The 17,948-nt window shown below is 49.8% G+C and overlaps 1 protein-coding gene across 2 annotated transcripts; it reads right to left on the bottom strand.

The window, feature by feature from the left end:
• Nucleotides 1-5,306: 5,306 nt before the first annotated feature.
• On the bottom strand, nt 5,307-11,297 carry LOC144931561 (uncharacterized). 2 transcript variants are annotated; one of them, XM_078855535.1, is made up of 3 exons: nt 10,838-11,297; nt 10,434-10,565; nt 5,307-8,478 (listed from the first exon to the last, which is right to left on the bottom strand). In XM_078855535.1, the coding sequence occupies exons 1-3, from the start codon at nt 10,881-10,883 to the stop codon at nt 6,968-6,970; spliced, it is 1,689 nt and encodes a 562-aa protein (XP_078711661.1). In that variant the 5' UTR covers nt 10,884-11,297; the 3' UTR covers nt 5,307-6,967. The 2 variants fall into 2 exon arrangements, with proteins under 2 accessions (XP_078711661.1, XP_078711660.1); XM_078855534.1 differs by lacking the exon at nt 10,838-11,297 and having other exon boundaries at nt 10,434-10,831.
• Between the last annotated feature and the right edge of the window lie 6,651 nt (nt 11,298-17,948).

The raw sequence follows: 17,948 nt of genomic DNA, 5'->3' as shown, positions 1-17,948 counted from the left end.
CTTCTCTACCACCATGCCACCCAATTTGAAGCTTTCGTGAGTGCAGGAATTACTCTTTGGTTCTTTCGGTAAAGTCTCGTAGAAAGAAAATAAATTAAATAATAGAATACGACGTTTCGATTGAAACACAAACAATAGTCATCAGGTAGAACTAAATTTGAGAGAGAGACAAAACACAGACAGGGAGATACACAGAGAGACACACAAGCAGAGATAGTTGTGTGTCTCTCTCTGTATGTCTCTGTGTTGTCTCTCTCTGCTTGTGCGTCTGTCTGTGTGTCTCTGTGTGTGTCTCTCACTGTGTGTCTCTGTGTGAGTCTCTCTTTGCTTGTGTGTCTGTCTGTGTGTCTCTGTGTGTCTCTCTTTGTGTCTCTGTGTGAGTCTCTCTCTGCTTGTGTGTCTGTCTGTGCGTCTCTGTGTGTGTCTCTCACTGTGTGTCTCTGTGTGAGTCTCTCTCTCTGCTTGTGTGTCTGTCTGTGTGTCTCTGTGTGTCTCTCTTTCTGTGTCTCTGTGTGAGTCTCTCTCTGCGTGTGTGTCTGTCTGTGTGTCTCCGTGTCTCTGTTTTGGCTCTCTCAAATTTAGTTCTACCTGATGACGATTGCTATGTTGCAATCGAAACGTCGTATTCTATTATTTAATTTATTTTCTCTTTATTGATATTGTGCGATGATATCTGGACAGACACCGTTGCGTCGTGTGCCTTGCTGGCCTTAACAGGAGCTCAATTGCAGCACCTGAGCCCGATCGTCTGTTCGGCTAAATGGAGACTCGTTGTCTTGATTAACAACGATAAGATTAGTAAACCGCGCGATCCATGCAGCCGTGAGCACCGGTGCTACTTCATATCAGGCATCAGTGCAACTCACACCATCCTTTACAGGGGGTGGGCTGTCGTTACGACGACTACCACTGAATCTCAAATGAACACTGGGCAATCCATGCTCTCTCAGTCAAACTAAGGGGGGGTCGACTTAGCTAATCATCTCTCCTGGGTCGGTAAAATAAGAGACCACTTTGTAGGAAGTCAGGAGTGGTTGCGACGCTAATGTAAAAAAAAAACAATTCCTTCTGTTGTCCATTGTTTCACGCAAACCAGGACTCATACGCTGCATATCGTTATGTCACGTGACTGAAGTACCAATCTGGTTCAGGGGTTTGCAATTTTTTTTGCCAGGATGATGGGACGCATTGTATGTAGAACTTCTATCGCACCGTACGTAGCCAACGTGCGGTGCGAAATAAGTTGCTCTGAATTGCTCTGAATCGCACATTGTAGCGGCTAATTAAACGTCATTGCATGTTGATATTCATACAGCAATGTCTCGGCCAAAAGTGAATCTTCTCTGGATATGCTGGGCCCTGTCATGTTAATATGGAATTTACACCCCACTAATTGAAAGCCACAAATGGAAGTATGCACTCTCCAACGACTTGACCTACCATTACCTGTGGAGGCAAGAGCTCTGCCCCAGCAGTCTTATCTCCAGCATCAGAGGTTAGCATATTTTTCTACAGCTTTTGAGTGAAAAGTATGGTGCTTAAGCCATGCGTAGAGCTCATTATGTGGTTTCCTATCAATGAGTTTCCTGTTTACAAATGGAAATGGTTGATACGTATCCCCTGGGTAATTCCAATGCCACATTTATATGTTGCATATGCTGCAAAGGAAATGTTGCACTTATATAACAATAACTACAATAAATACATTGCAATTGACTGTATACTATTACATTTTATTGTTTAATCCACATCAACGCAATGTTTTTTGCTAAATTCCTTCAGTAATACTGAAAATTGAGAGATTATGTAATTAAAGTTTTGAGAAAATTGATGATATTCAAGACGTTACACGGTGTAATAATCACAAGTGCTTTGCTGATGAGATGGTTAACATCATCTTCAGCCACGACCAATCCACTGCTGGATGAAGTGCTCTCTTTTCTGTCGCCATCTCTCACAGTCCTGTGATGTTAACGATCCACAGAGCGCTCGATAAGGTGGCTACATTGAGAATAAATGCTGTCCAGCAAGTGTGAATTTCTACACACATGTTTTTTTCCCCACACTCCCTGCTTAAGACTGAATCAATGGAGAGCATTTTACCTTCACGTGGCAGGGACGAATCTATCCATATGACTTGCTATCTCACTATGTGGTCACCATTTTATCAAGCTGACCGATGATGACGATGATGATGATCGTCATCATCACCATGATCATCATAAGCCATGATCGATCCCCCGCTGGATAAACACCGCCCTCCCAAATCTGTCACCATTTTTCCACGATCCTACGATGAAACAATCCACCGCCCAGTTGCACAAGAAGTGTATTTCATCGCCTCAGCTCTCAGTGGGCAGCCTTTCAGATGCGTTCCATTCCTTGGTTTCCAACTCACCTTTCTGAACAGTTTGAAGGGTGTAATTAGCTTGCGTATATTCTACAAAACCACGTGTTCCTCTTTACGTCTCAATGTAGTTTAATTCAAGTATTGACTCGCCCCGACTGGATATCTATAAAAACAAGAGCTTTTATAGCTCATCGGATTTCTCCAGGATAAAGAAATATTCGGATTCTGTATGCCTCTTCCACGCTTTGTTGTCCCCTATTTTAAAAAAAGGGTTTTCTTAGGAATGAAAAACTCCGAACGACATCATTTTCGGAACCGAGTCCTCAAACGTCACCGGAGGATTGATGGGTTTCACAGGACAGGACCGACAGGGACCATCGGCGAACCAAGAAGTAGTTCGTCTGCGGTTGAGTGTGACACTGCAGCCGACGTAAAGCGGGCAAAGATTCATCTTGGGGAAATGTCCTCGGCGTCTCACACATTAGCATAGCGACCCTCAACATGAATCAACAGTAATAGCATCAGGCATGACCGCAACACAAAGTTCAAGACATCAATACGCTTAGGCAGCAACAACTCAACGGCCAAGACACATTGCTGGTGCCTCTTTGATGACTTAATCCGCTTTAAAAAAAAAAACATAATTTTACAAACACCGCACGTTATTCGTGGTTGCTTGTTTATTGTATATGACCCTGGGAATCTGGTATACAGAACATACAATCCGAAGTGCTGATGGCGGTGGTGGTGCTGGTGACGTGCAGCGGTTTGAGTATTGCGCGACCCCAGTTCGATTCCCGCTCACGGCCAACATCGGTGACGAATAGATGAATATTCGGCCCACATCGTTGCGGTGGGTAACCATGGCCACTGGGGAGACAAAAGGCGATCGGGCGTGGTGCTGGACACTCACCGTCCTCACACGTAACCGCTCCAGCCTTAATAGATGCTCGCAAACAGTACTTGCCCCAACAGTCTATGGCATTAGCGTGGTGTGGTTGGCGTGGGTTCCCGTGTCCCTGTGACCCCTTCCCCTCGACACATCCGCGGTGCCTCCACCCCTCGGGTCCGCGGGCCGCGTTGCAGTTGCACTGCCTGCACACTCGACAGCTCCCACGCCCCTGGTTGTTGGTGATGGTGATGTTGGTGGTTCTGTTGGTGGTTGTGGTGATGGTGGTGTTAGAGCGCTGCGCTACGAACCCGGCGACCTGAGTTTGATTCCCTCTGACGGCCAACGCCAGTGACAATTATCTGACGAGGTCTTGCGACTCCCCTAGGTCGACTCAGCCTAAAATGAGTACCTGGTTCGGTGTGTAAGCATCGCTACTGGGGAAACAAAGGCGGTCGGGCGTGGCGCTGCCTGGCCACCCACCCACTCATGCATGTGTGTTGAACTTCTTTCGCACCGTACGTATCCAACCGTGCTAACCGTGTGCTGCGCCGGCCTTCGTAGGCGCTCGCTAACAGGACTCGCTCCTACCGCGTCTGTTAAGGCTACACGGGGGGGAGGGGGCGGGGGTGTAGGAATCGTTGTCTTCGGTGCTCGTTTGAGTTGATGGTGTTTGCATTCGTCTCACACCAATTGCCATCACCCGGCGCGGCGGCGCTGTCACCACGCACGTGCCCGAGTGGTGAAGCCGCACGCTTAGCATCGGCGGACCCGGCAGCCGCTTCGCTTCTGTATAGGGGCGCCTGTTGGTCTTGAAATCATTTCGCTGCCATTAAAATGATCTCGCTGATGGTAAGACGCAGGCGCAACGCGTGACACACGTCTTAGATTCCACGTCTGCGGGGTGCGAATGGGATAGGGCACGAGATAATGCCGTTCGTTTCCTCTTGAATTAATTGCCTTCTGTTTGACTTGAAGGAGCTGGGTTACTATTCCTGTGTGTGCTAAATCCATGGGTTGCCCAGCGTTTGATATTCGAGTTTGACACGGGCTTTCCCCTAGGTTACGTGTTGATGGTGCGGCGTGATAAATATCGCCACAAGGGAGACAAATGCGGTCGGGCCTTTTGCCGTTGCCAAAACAACCTATCAGGTACTTGATAATAACAGTTATCCCTTCTTGGCAGAGTTGCCACCTCTTGAGGTACATCGAGCCGGGAAATCTCACGGGAAGTAGATGAATATCTCACAATCGGAGAAAGGAGAAAATACACGTACATGAGTTGTCTTGGGCGGTGAATTATTACGCAACTGATAAAAAAAAACCCGGGACTTTCAGCGTCCTGGGAACACATATATTTCCCAGGACTGCGACCTTTAAAAGAGGACATCCTGGGGAAATTAGGAGCAGGTGACAATCGTACTTCTGTGTCGTTAAAATAGTTATTCTATGATGGAGAGATTGTCTTCCGCGATGGGAATGTGGAATTTCCATCATGGCTCAGGACCTCCGAAAGAGATGAGCATGGGAACACACTGCATTTGAAACTGGCTGAGGCGAGAGTTCTCGATGGCAAAGAGATGTCTGTGTGTGTGTGTCTCTGTGTGTGGGAGCGGTGGCACATTCGGGGTACAGCTGGTGCATCCACCAGTCAGCTCAGTCAGCCAACCCATGGCACCAGGGTCTGTCCCGAGACCTCCTGTCAGCAAGCCTTCGACACTTCGTGGCCTCAAAGTGTACCTAGCCTGGCACAGGCGCCGTGGTGACGTCACCATCACTTAGTGGCGAATGGCGAGTATTGGTATTGGGAGCGGTGGGGTAGCGGTTAGCTCACTGCGCTAAGAACCCGGTCGACTCAACCTCAAATGAGTACCTGGTGCATTGTGCAAGCATCACCACTCGGGAGAGAAAGGTGGCCCGGGCGTGGTGCTGACCACTCACCCCCTCGTGTGCCGTGCCAGCCTTCATAGGTGCTCGCTAACAGCACTTGCTCCCAACAGTGTTGAAGGCTATATGGGGGATCTTTGTATCTTTTGGACGCGTGTGATGAGTTCCAGACTTCCGAAATAATTTCTTATCTGGACTTTATTTCGACACCTTTTACACATCAATGTGCAGCTATAAAGCATGTATAGGAAAGCAACAAAAAAAACTTTAGTTCCTTTTGAAAACACAAAGTGATTGTCTAATTAGGTGAATTAATATAGAAATCCAACAATTTTTTTTAGAACACTGGCCGACAGCTACAAATGTGTGTAGTCTGCATTTAAAACTAAACATGCTATTACATCAAGTATACAGCAGTTACACAGATACAAAAATATATCTTGGTGTCATAGCGCAAACAATTTGCAGCTTATACTGACCAAACTATATACACGCATTATACTCTAGCAGTTAATTTAAGGCGGTTTAGAACTGTGTTCAATCTGTACATTACAGCGACTCTTGAACGTACCTCGGGCAAGCCCAGCTTGGCCTTTAAAACGGGTTTTTTTCTCTCGTAAATATTAACAATAATAACAATATATATTTTTAGGCTACAGATATAGCCATAGTTCTAAAACAGTACAAACTGTAATCGTACCCTTCTCGCAAATCCTTGACATGCCGATAACGTGGACTCTCGTGGAGAGAGGAAAATCGCGTGTCAGAATTAAACAAAATATATAAACTCTACTCTCGCACGCACACACGCGGTAAGTGCTCATTTACTTACAAAAAGAGAAGCGGCTCTGAGACAAAAAATGTAGCGCTTGTTAAAACTGCGTACAAACACGTCTTACGAAACCATATAAACACTTAACTATGTACACATAACAGTATCCATAAGCTGCCAATTATTTAATATCACAAGAACGACCCTCCAAAAAGTGAGAGGGACGGAAATATGGCAGTTTGATATACATCTATTTCTGTTTTGACTTAAAAGGTCAAGCGTGTTGCTCTTATAAATGTACATTACGCCACGTGTTTATACAGTGCATTTGTCAGATCCGTTTGTTGTAATGGCCATAGTAATGTTTAACGCGACGCGAGGCTGCTTTAAAATCGTCTTGAGGGACGGAGACGCCGCTGTTGCTGCTGCTGAGACACAGATCATCCTTATTCAATCACTGGTGTGCCGTGATTGAACGCATACCAAAACATCATCTGATACACCACCACCGCCGCCACGCCCCTCCAATCAATCGGTCATTCAATTCGTGGGCACGTGTAGAAGAACACCTGTAGCAAATCACGATGTAAAAGGTAGTAACGAGACACGTGGGGAGCGGCGGCGGCACGGCAGAAGATGTCCATCAAACGCAGACTCACGCCTCGACACTCGAGTTCCAACTTGAGCGAGAGAAGAGGCCCCCGGACAGATCGAGTCCGAAAGCGGGTCTCGTGTCTCACTCACGCTGAGTCCTGCGCACGTGGGCGGCGCGTGCGCCACGGTGCGAGAGTTGTTGGTGTTTGTTTGGGGGGGGGGGGCGACTTCCCCTCCACCCACCCCCGCCTCTCGATTCTCACGAACCTGCTCCTCCTTGCAGCCACCTCTGGCATGCGCCAGCCAATGCAACCGCGGGTGTCACTTTGCACACTCCGGGCTCTGTGGCTTGGCTTAAGCGCATCTAGACACACGCGCACACACAAACTCCCGTGTGTGTGTGTGTGTTTATGTGTGCATGCATATGTCAAACAAAGACGATGTCTCGTCACACCGTCCCCCTCCCCACACTGCCCTACGACAGCACGCCGTAAGAGTCATTGCTGGTGACTATCTGGAGGTGGCCCGGCGCGATGTTGTTGTTGCTGCTGCCGCCGCTGGTACGATTGTTGCACAAATCTCTCGACATGTCCCCTCCTGCCAGTCCAACTCCACCTCCCATGAGCATCCCCATGCCAGGGGCATCTCCGACGGCCACCTTGACGTCACCCCTCGTCGCCGCAGCGGCGGCGGCGGCAGCAGCAGCAGCGGATCCCTTGGAGTTGGCGGCCGCGTCGCGACCCTTGAGATGAATGCGTCCGTGCCTCTTGCGCTCATCGGAGCGCGCGAAGCGGCGGCCGCAGAAGTCGCAGGCGAAGGGTTTCTCGCCCGTGTGGGTGCGCACGTGGGTCGTGAGGTGGTCGCTGCGGCTGAAGCTGCGCATGCAGATGCGGCACGTGAAGGGCTTGTGCCCCGTGTGAATGCGGATGTGGCGCGTGAGCTCGTCCGTGCGCGAAAAGCGCCGGTCGCAACCCTCGGCCGGGCACGGGAAGGGCCGCGCGTGCGGCGGCGTCTTGCACGGCCGGTTCGGGTACTTGCGGAGGCGCACGGGCCGCAGCAGCTGCTGCTGCGACAGCGCCGTGAGCAGCTTCTTGCTCTCGGCCACCGACGTGGAGAACGCCTTGATGGTGGACAGCGGCGTGATGGCCAGGGCGGGCGGCTTCGTGTCAACCCCCACACCTGCTGCTGAGGCTGAGCAGGGCAGGTTCGAGCGATGATGCTCGTGCATGCTCGACGCTTGCATCGCCTGCTGCTGCTGATGATGATGATGATGTTGTTGCTGGTAGAGCTGTTGGTGGTGGTGTTGATGTTGCTGCTGCTGCTGCTGTTGCTGCTGGTGCTGCTGCTGCTGCTGGTGCTGTTGCTGGTGGTGGTGGTGATGGTGGTGGTGATGAAGTTGCGGTTGGTACAAGTAGTCTGAATGGATCGGAAATACTGGCGCGTCCTCAACCTTTGCACCAGACGAGGAGGAAGATCCGGAGGGGTAAGGAGGTGGTGGTGGTGGAGGAGGCGGTGCGAAGACGCCCGCGTGGCCCGAGCCGGTGTAATACGGAGACTGAGGCTCAATGCACGGGAAGGGGTCCCCGCAGGCCGATGGGTAGGCGGGCGGGGGGTCACCGCAGGCCATGGGGGCCACGGACAGCCCGGGACAGCTGTTGGGCGTCAGCAGCCCCGTGTTGGGTGCCGGCGTGTGTGACGAGTGCACCGAGCCGGGAGACATGTCGTCGCCCACCACCTCGGCGCTCACGATGTTGATGGAGCCCGAGGAGTTGGTAGAGGAGACGCTGCCGTTGGCGGCCGCCGAGGAGACGGTGGCGGACGGCGCATCGGTAGGCCACCAGCTGGTCCCGGGCTCGATGAAGAAGGTTCCCATGTAGGTGGGCTTCTGGGAGCCCGACACGGAGTCAACAGCGCCGCCGAACATGCTCTGGTAGGACAGCTCGGCCGAGCCCTTCTCTGTGCCGATGGACACGCTCATGAAAGCGTCTGGGAGGAGCAGAGGAGCGCACGCTGTGTCAGTAGTGCCTCTGCGCGCGTGTCTATATACGCCAAACAACCAATCAATGTGTGTGTGTGTGAGTAATCGGTGCAGCACGGGGCATACACACGTAGAGAAAGCACCGTGCACACGTTGCGTGGAGCAGCCCAAACGCAACGCGCGCGGCTGGCTCGGCGCTCATTGGCGACGCACGGCAGTAGCAGCTGCAGCTGCAGCATCAGCCGGCGAGCTACGGACCACGCGTGCCCGCCCGCCCGTCCGCCCGTCCGTGCGCGCACGCACGCGTGCACTGCTATTGTTGTGGTGTGTAACGCCACGTCTAAACATTCGCCTTAATTGCGGTCGTCATCGAGGTGTCATGCTTTGGGGGCGGTTCTGCTTTCATGCAGATTTTGCGCGCAGCCAGCTGGGCTCCGGCTCCGCTCCTGTTGCTGGAACAGTCTTCCTTTAAATGTTCGGCCCAAATGATCTTGGAGATTTCGCTTATCGTTTACACATACACGGGGCAAGAGCTGGTACAGTATATATATAGACTGCGCGATCAATACGTGCAGCATAACAGCGTGTAATTTGGAATGTATAAGGGGCTGTTCTCTAGGATACCTCTGTGGCTGTGTACATCTACGTGCGTTTGCAGAATTGCAATGGCATACGCATGCAGTCAGCGAAATGCACGCTGTACAAAACACACCCCACCAGCAACAAACACATCGAGACCTCAGCCAATACAGCACACGATGTGTATCCTTGTATACGTGCTCACGTGTGTGCTTGCTTGTGTCAATGCGCACACACACAACAGACACGGGCGCAGCGGAGCAATATTGATAGAGCTGATCGAATAATTATATATGCGGAGTTGCAAAGGCCAATATCTATATGCGCACTCCCTATTGATTTGGGAAAGAAAAATACCTTGGGTCATGAAGTGCACGGACACTCTATGCACGGCTGTGCGAGATACGGACTGCAGACCGTGGCACAGTCCATGTATCATTGCGACGCCAACGTCCGCTCGCACACGTGCACACACGTGCACCTCATTCGATCATATACAGACTGTCGATAGGCAAGCGCTGTTAGCGAGCACCTATTTAGGTCGGCAGATAGCCACGCAGATCTGGCCGTCGACGCTTAATTCAGCTGCACCGGGCCGTGCACGAAGATTATACACACAGAGTGGACACAGACACGGCTCAGCCCTAGCTTCAGATACTGATTTCGCCCGGTGTCAATGCGAGCTACAGCCGGGAGTCAAACAGAGGTTTCGCTGCGGTTTTAGTGTGTGTGAACATCACGACGCCACGGCTCAGGAGCCAAACACAGTCACCCCCCCCCTCGCACAGATCGTATGGGCAAGGCGCTGTTAACGAGCCACGGTTAAAGGCGAAAGAGCGCACGAGGGAGTGTAGGTGGTGTGACTGATCAGCATTACTCCTCGCCGCGTTCATCTCTCCAGGGATGATGTTCACACACACACCTCACCAGACACTCATTAAGGCTAAGCCGTGCACCCTACAGTGAGACCCTAGGACAGGTGCAGGCACCACTTGCCCACACCGCATGTCATAGCCACGGTGTGGAATCTAACCCATGCTGTCGGAAGATCGTAGCGCAAAGTCAGCGCGCGCGCGAATATCAACGGTAGCAGCGGCAGCGCTGGCTGTCCGCTGACTGACTGCAGAGTCAAAGACCCCCCCCCCCCCCACGTAGATTACAACAACACAAGCGTGTTGGGGCAAGTGATGTTAGCGAGCACCCATTGAGGCCAGCAACGGCGCACGAGGCTGGTGGTGTTGGCACGTCCCGAGGGGGGATGGGGGGCCTTTGACTCCCGCAGCAGCTTGGAGTTCACGCAGCATTTAAGTCTCGAATGAGCGCAACACACACAGTACACACAGACACACAAACACGCACGGACACTCGGGAAAGAGGAGCTCACCTCGGTTCATGCCGCAGTTGAGGCCGGTGTATTGCTCGAGGGTTCCGGCAGGAAAGAGCTGGCCGTCCGCTGCCGAGCCGGGAGTGTTGACAGCTCCGGATGGGCCAAATTCGTCCAGGTTAACGCACGCTGCTGCATCGGGCAGAGGATGGAGAAATGAGCTAAGCAGGGGCATTATCTCCGTCATGACGCGCGCAACCACCAGCAGCGGCTGTAAAGATCGACAACTTAACCCCGGAGTGAGGGGCTGATTGTTGATTTTTGTTGTTGTTGTTGTTGTTGTTTGAGATTTTGTTTGTGTCTTTGCTGTTTCTACTGCTGTTGTTGCTGCTGCTGCTGCTGATGTTGCTGCTGCTGATGATGTTGTAGTTTGTTGCTGTCTCTCGGTTTGATGCGCTTGATACCTGCGTTGCTTTTGAGCTCTTTCTTTGAACACAGCAGCCAGGGCATTCGCTGGATACCAAAACAAAAAAAAATCTCCCAGAGAAGCAGAAGATTAAGCGGTAGTTCAGTCCAAGCTGGGTGGGGGGGGGAGGCTTTAATACCGGTTGCTCGGGTGCCTTCACACAGGCAGTGTTGGCACCGCTGGCAAATGAATAAGAGCTCAGCTCTGGGCTTGAGGATGCCGATGCTTGATGATTATGGCTGGAATTGCTTTTGCAGCCAGAACAACAGCCAAAAAACCCAACAACAACGACGGGGTCCGCTGTGCGAGTGGCAGATATCTTTGCAAGGTGCGTTAAGTCAACGGAGTTGCCGGCAGTCGTAGCTCAGCCACCATCCGATGCTGCCACCGCCACCGCCGCCTGCTGCCTGCTCGGCTTGCTGGCTGGCTGCAGGAGGAGGAAGAGAGGCGGAGAGTGAATGAATGAGGGGCCCCCAGCACCCGGTGTTCCCTTTTAACTACAAAGTGGGCGAGTTTCGTGACGTCACTGCCCTTATTTGGGCATTCGGGAGGACCGCGGGGCTCGTGCCGTGACGTCACGCGGTGGGGGGGGGCGGCGGAGAGACCTCGCGCGGCGCCCTCTCTCTCTCTGCGCCGGCGTCGTTGTCGCTCGCTGTTGTGCTCGTGGCTTTCCCCGTGTGCGCGTGTTGTGGTAGTGGTGGTGTGTGTACAGCGTGTTGTGGTGGTGGTGGTGTGTGTACAGCGTGCGCGTGTTGTGTGTAAAGCGTGCGCGTGTTGTTGTGTGTACAGCGTGCGCGTGGTGGTGGTGTTTGTGCAGCGTGCGCGTGTTGTGTGTGAGTGTGTACAGCGTGCGTGTGTTGTTGTGGTGGTGGTGTGTACAGCGTGCGAGTGTGTTGTTATTGTTGTGTGTGTTGTGTGTGTTGTTATTGTTGTGTGTGTTGTGTGTACAGCACTCGCGCGCGTGTGCATTTAAAACACAGTGGGCCACGTTATATCGAGCAAAAATATCACATTGGGCTACTCTAAACCAGAATATACGAACCCGCCTTCATAATTATAATAACAATAATACAAGCAACAACTTAATGAAATTAAACAATAAGTTCATTCATTGGTAGCCTTTTGGGTAAAGTTGGTATCGGGAAAATCTTGGTGGAATCGCTCTAACGCCAGGTACGCGAATTAAATTAAATTGCCACGGTGGCTTTGATATGTTAACTACCTCGCCTGGTACACGGGCGGTCGTGGGTTTACTTGGGAGTTTGCGTGTCTCTCTTTCTCCTCGATTTGTCTCCGGTTTCCCCAGGAATCAAACATCCACGCGGTTTGGAGAGATTATTTGGCTCCTGTTATAAATGTCACCACGACCATGACGACGACAAGCCAAATTTCGATTTAAAGCTTTCGTGACTGCGGGGATTCGTCTTCTTGGTTCTTTCGGTAAAGTTACGTAGAAGGGAAATAATAATAATAATTTTATTATGTTTTATTTTTATTATTTTATTATTTCCCTTCTACGTGACTTTACCGAAAGAACCAATAAGACGATAAGCCACTTCGTTTGAGATATCCAAATGTGATCGGCAGGTCGCTTCTGAGAAAGAAAGCTATGCAGCTCAAAGCGGGTCTTTACCCGGTAAAACATATTTTTTAAATGAAAATAATCGTAAAATCGTCGAGTCGTCCACAGTTGTATTATTTCAAATTAAATTTCAAATTAAATTTCAAATTGGCAACGCGCCTCGGCTGCTGCAGCGGAGGGAACCCTGTCGGAAGCGCCGTGCCCATATTAGGAGCTCGCGCTCGGAAGCGACGCTCGTGACGTCACAGCCGCTTCCCCACCATGTATGGGCATCGGTGCTTCCGGTTTGGCACGAGATCAAAAAAAAGCGCGGGAGCCCGCTCGGCGGACCCCCCCCACACCACCCCTCCTCCCGGAACTTCCTAATAAGGTGCGCCGGGGGGGGGGGTCGCGCGCCACGGAAAATAAACTCTGCCCCCCCTCCTCATCCTCTTCCCCACCACCGCCCCGCCCCCCCCACCACCGCCCCGCCCCCCACCCCTACAACCACCACCACCAACCGCCACCGCGCGCTCCCAGCCACAGAGCCCCTGGGTAGCAATGAAATCAGAATCAGAATTTACACTATGAGACATCTCCTTTACCAGTGGCAAAATATAGTAGTAGGTTTTTACCCTTTAAACTGGTACAAAACTGACACCTTTATACAAGGCATCATGTTTGCAATAACCGCAACACAAGCAGTCAAAATGCAAACAAAAAGAAACAACTCTGATAATGATAATGATATGCATGTTTGCAATAACCGCAACACAAGCAGTCAAAATGCAAACTAAAAGAAACAACTCTGATAATGGTAATGATATGTAAATATCATTACCATTATCAGAGTTGTTTATCAGAGTTGTTTATTTTTGTTTGCATTTTGACTGTTTGTGTTGCGGTTATTGCAAACATGATGCCTTGTATAAAGGTGTCAGTTTTGTACCAGTTTAGAGGGTAACAACCTACTACAACAGAATCAGAATGTTTCTACTGCAGGAGGAATCCGACGAGCTATAAAGCCCCTGTTCACGGATGTCCAGTCGTTACATAAGCAGACGATATGCGATTTTCCTCCTATACCGTATATATGTCTTCTCCCTCGACGTGACAAAAAATATATACTTTTGACACATCCCATCAGCCACACGTAAGGGTTTCATGGGAGTGCATCATATTAGCAGCATTGGTTGAAGAAAAGCAAATCTCTGCTGCACCGGGTTTCTGAATTGCACACGTGTTGTGAGCAAGGAACATCCTCTGCACGATTTGGCTGCTGCTGGGAATGTCCACGTGATAATCCATATTCGTTGAGCTATCGTTTGTGGCCAGGTCGCTTCTGAAAAATAAGCTAATAGCTCAGTGGGCTTTGCCTGCTAAAGGAAGAATTGTAAAAATATATTTGTGATTTGCCTACCTTTTCCAAAACTGTGCACTGCTATCGTGTTTTTGTTTGTTATAACTTTGTGACCCGCCCCGACTGGACATCTGTGAAAAAGAGCTTAATAGCTCATCAGATTCACAGACAATTAATTACTCTAAATGAATTCCTCTAATTAATTGGCTGCGTCGGGTGGTGGTGGGCTAGCGACACATTCATATTTACGTATCTAACCCAAAAACATACCTTTATCATCAATACTATTGCTTGCGAAAGCCTCGGTGTTTTATGATGTTTGTTGGCTACACTATCCCCTCCTTGCATCTTTCCGACTTTCACAGCCTGTGTTTCTACAGGGAATCTTCTTTACTTTTCGGGATGTTAAGGGTTTTTTACGTAATATAAAGCATAGCTTTATTTCTATCCTAAGTGGTTATTTGGGCTTCTTTATGTCTGTGGATTCATCAATGGCGAGTCGTATCTGAACTGAACCTGGGCATTGACCAGCGTGGTGAAGTATGGTCAAACAACCCCCGCGACTCACGCGGCGTGTGGGTTGGGGGCATCTTCATCCAGAAGTGCAATTCCCTTAAGAGTGGTAAATAATTCATTATTATTATGTGGGTTTGATTCCCGGCCATGTGCATCATCAGAAACACGGTTTCGAGTTGTAAGTAGAACTGCTTCACGTGTAAAACACTTTCTAATTTATAAATGAACAAATTCATTTATTGAACAACGTAAACGTAATACATGTAAATGGATGGCCTGGTGATACAAAGGACAGGACACTATTACTCGTTCGACACCTCCGTTGAGTGTGGGCATTCCACGTTCCCATGACGGGGCGAGTCTATCCATTGGATGGTCACGTGTCTTGCAATGAAATGGCCCTCTCGGCTATGTCTTGAATATGTGCTCGCTAATTTGTTTTAACATATACCAACGGGTGTCCAGTCTCTAAAGGAAACATAGCATTTGTTTGATTTACATATGGACAATATTCAGGGCGTTGAATGTTCAATTACCAGCGGACAGCCATTAGCGTTACTTTTCCCTCTTCACATTCTCATGTCGCTCTCACTCATTCTCCATTCATTCAATCCATTCATCCTCACTGATTTCACGCATCACAGATTTGCCCATTGCTTCCTGTCATCTGATATTTCATTCACCTCATCTCCAGCATTACATTCACATGTACCATTGTTAATTCTGTGCAAAGCACCTTGGATAAGGCGCTATCCCCTGTGGGCTGGTGTAACCAGGAGGTTCCTACCAGTAAAATAAGATCAGCGTGCAAACTGCGACAGCTCCAACCAACCACCGCAGTTTGCTTTCTGCGACATCGTCTCCTTGTTCACATCGAAACCGCTCCGTCCAAGTTGCGCAAGCGAGGCGTGACACCGACTCGAAAACGAGATCGAAGACTGTGTGGTGGCGATGATGGTGGTGGTGGACACGATGATGATACGAGAGACAACGTTGGTAGTTTTCGCCCATCTTGCCGCCGTGAGCTTATAAACATTGCTAGATGTTGCGCGCACAGCTCCCCGACACGATTTCTTTGCACGAAAGCGATACGAGTTGATTTATTTTGGGAGGCGTTACGTGTTGTGTTTTTATTTTGGAGCAGGAGTATTGAACCCAGCTCTGAAACCGAAGGAAGGTTCAATACCTGCAACTGCCGTGTGAATAAAAACAATCCTTACATGTGGGGAGTCAAGTGAGCGTAACGCTACTCATTGGGAATTCTTACAATGTGTGTTACTGAATGCTGGTCATCGTCATTATCATCAGACATAATTTAATACTGGTAGGAACCCACTGGTTCCACCAGCCCACAGGGGATTATTGTGTCCGTCCGTCCGTCGTGCAGGGAGGGGCTGGGTGGGGAGGGGAGGATGGGGAGGGGCTGGGTGGGGAGGGTGGGGCTGGTTGGGGAGGGGAGGGTGGGGAGGGGCTGGGTGGGGAGGGGAGGGTGGGGCTTGGTGGGGAGGGTGGGGAGGGTGGGGCTGGGTGGGGAGGGGTTGGTCACCCCGTGGTGCCATTATAAAACTCAACGTTTAACCTACTCACGCCGGCTTGTGCCCGCCCTCACATTCGGGCATATTTGCGGAATACACCACGCCGCCGTTGATCCTGGCCATTGACCGAGCAACCCAACGTTCCTACCAGCTCCCTCCGCAGGAATGTGTTTTAATCAGTCCACTGCTGGATGAAAGCGCCCTCCACCCACCACACTTGTCCTGACCTCTCTTCACCTCGAGTCACACATTTCGCAGTGCATTTTAATTTAAAAAAACAACCCTCGACATATTCGCCCAGAACACTGCGACTCTAAAATTTGAGATATATAACAGGCGACGCTTTAGGCAACGGCCCTCTTTCACAGCAGGGAGGTCAAAAGAAGAGCCATTTCTGGACACGTAACTCATTACAGTTTACTGCACAGTATATATTTGTTGATTTTTTTCTGTTTGTGTTTGTACACCACTGCCAACACAGCATCACCAAATAATGCATTTTATTACTAAATCAATTCCTCCCTCCCTACTACCTTTGTACTGTAATGGCATTGTTATTCCGAAGCCAACGTTCAAACGAGGTAATGAATTGCAATGTATCACCCACCCGGTAAATTAACAGGGGTCGATTCACACATCATCCTTCTGGGTTCAATACAATTAGTACCAACAGTGGCTATTCTATGCTCCTCCATGGAGAAACTACCACCCTCCCGTAACGGGAATGTGGAATTTCCATCACTGTGACTCAGGCAGGGCGACAGAGACGAACATCACGTGGTTGGTCGTTTGGGTATAGAAACTCTCTCTCTGACTTGAAATAAATATCTTAAACAGTACTGCACGCATAAACCCTTAAATAATGTTTTTTTTCTGGAAACAAAGCACAATAACATCGAATACTCATCTAAGTTTTCCAGAATTCGCTGTCCTGAAACCCAACAACAACAAAAACCACTCGCAATCTTTAACAATAACCTCCCACAATGTACCATTTCCGAGACAGCGTGGTTTACAAATGTTTCGCCCACTTCTACGAGCGTCTGTGAATCGACGTACGAGACGGCTCCTGACTTTTGCAGCGTTCCATTCCGTCCGGTCTGGAGTCTGCTGGGCGCAACGAACCAAACAACGCAGCAGACATGAAAGGGTCCCCCATCCCCGCCATGCGTGGGCAGCCCTTGCCCTCATTGCGAAAGCGTGGGGGATTCCCCGGTTCTTGGACCCGATCACTGAAAGCCCGGCGGGCCGGAGCGCATGCACCGCCTGGTGGCCGCTTCCTATCATCCATTCAGAGGCACAGTCCAAGCGGGCCAAGGTTATGACCACCACCACCCACCTGAGCGATTCTCTCTAGATAGGTTTAACGACTTTTTTGGCGTGTGTGTGTGTTTCTGTCGCGACAACATTTTTTAGCGCAATTTTTTTTTTCAAAGTAACTTTTTTTTAATTCTTCCTGTGATAACGCCACGACGCAGATCTAGGAGGAAATGCAGCTGGTATGTGGTGTGCGCGTTTGGATCTTGTATCAGCTCACTGTTTAACACCTGGTAAACGGTGCGGCAACATGATTCCAGGACGATATATAATGCTTGGTTTATATTGTCTCGTGATATTATGATGATTTTATAAGGTTAATCTAGCGACATCTGGCGACTATTTGAGGTCAATTGGTTCCTTTGGCGACGTGTAGCTCTAATATTTACCTTCAAAATCAATACTCTTAAAGAATAACTCAGATCAACTGTGAGAATGTATTTTCTTCGTCTGGAAACAAGCACAATTACGTCTAAAACTCCGCGAAGTTGTCGAGAACTCGCCTTGCAAACAAAGCCCCGCAAACAAAGCTTTCCATAATTTACAATAAACTCCCACAATGTACGATTTTCGAGACGGACTGGTTTCTGATCGTTTCGCCCACTCGATGTCGAGACGAATTTTGGACTTCAGTGCGTTCCATTCCGTCTGGTCTGGAGTCTGTGGGCGAAACGAACCAACACAGAGAGTACGATGATGCTGCTATGAAGAAGACGCTCTATTTCCCGAAACGTCGCATATTTTATTTTGAAGGCCACAGTGGCATTGACGCATGTGTTGAGTTTGTGTTGTTGCTGCTGTTGTTGTTGTTATACGCGAT

Source organism: Lampetra fluviatilis, chromosome 4 (genome assembly GCF_964198595.1).
Source record: "Lampetra fluviatilis chromosome 4, kcLamFluv1.1, whole genome shotgun sequence".
In the NCBI taxonomy this organism is placed as follows: domain Eukaryota; kingdom Metazoa; phylum Chordata; class Hyperoartia; order Petromyzontiformes; family Petromyzontidae; genus Lampetra; species Lampetra fluviatilis.
This window is presented reverse-complemented; position numbering and strand designations above follow the sequence as displayed.

Excerpts from the sequence above, each read along its gene's own strand:
- LOC144931561 (XM_078855534.1), bottom strand. The coding sequence starts at position 10,620 with ATGACGGAGATAATGCCCCTGCTTAGCTCATTTCTCCATCCTCTGCCC. Across the intron at positions 8,479-10,433 it reads CAACTGCGGCATGAACCGAG|ACGCTTTCATGAGCGTGTCC; the intron begins GTGAGCTCCTCT and ends TGCTCCTCCCAG.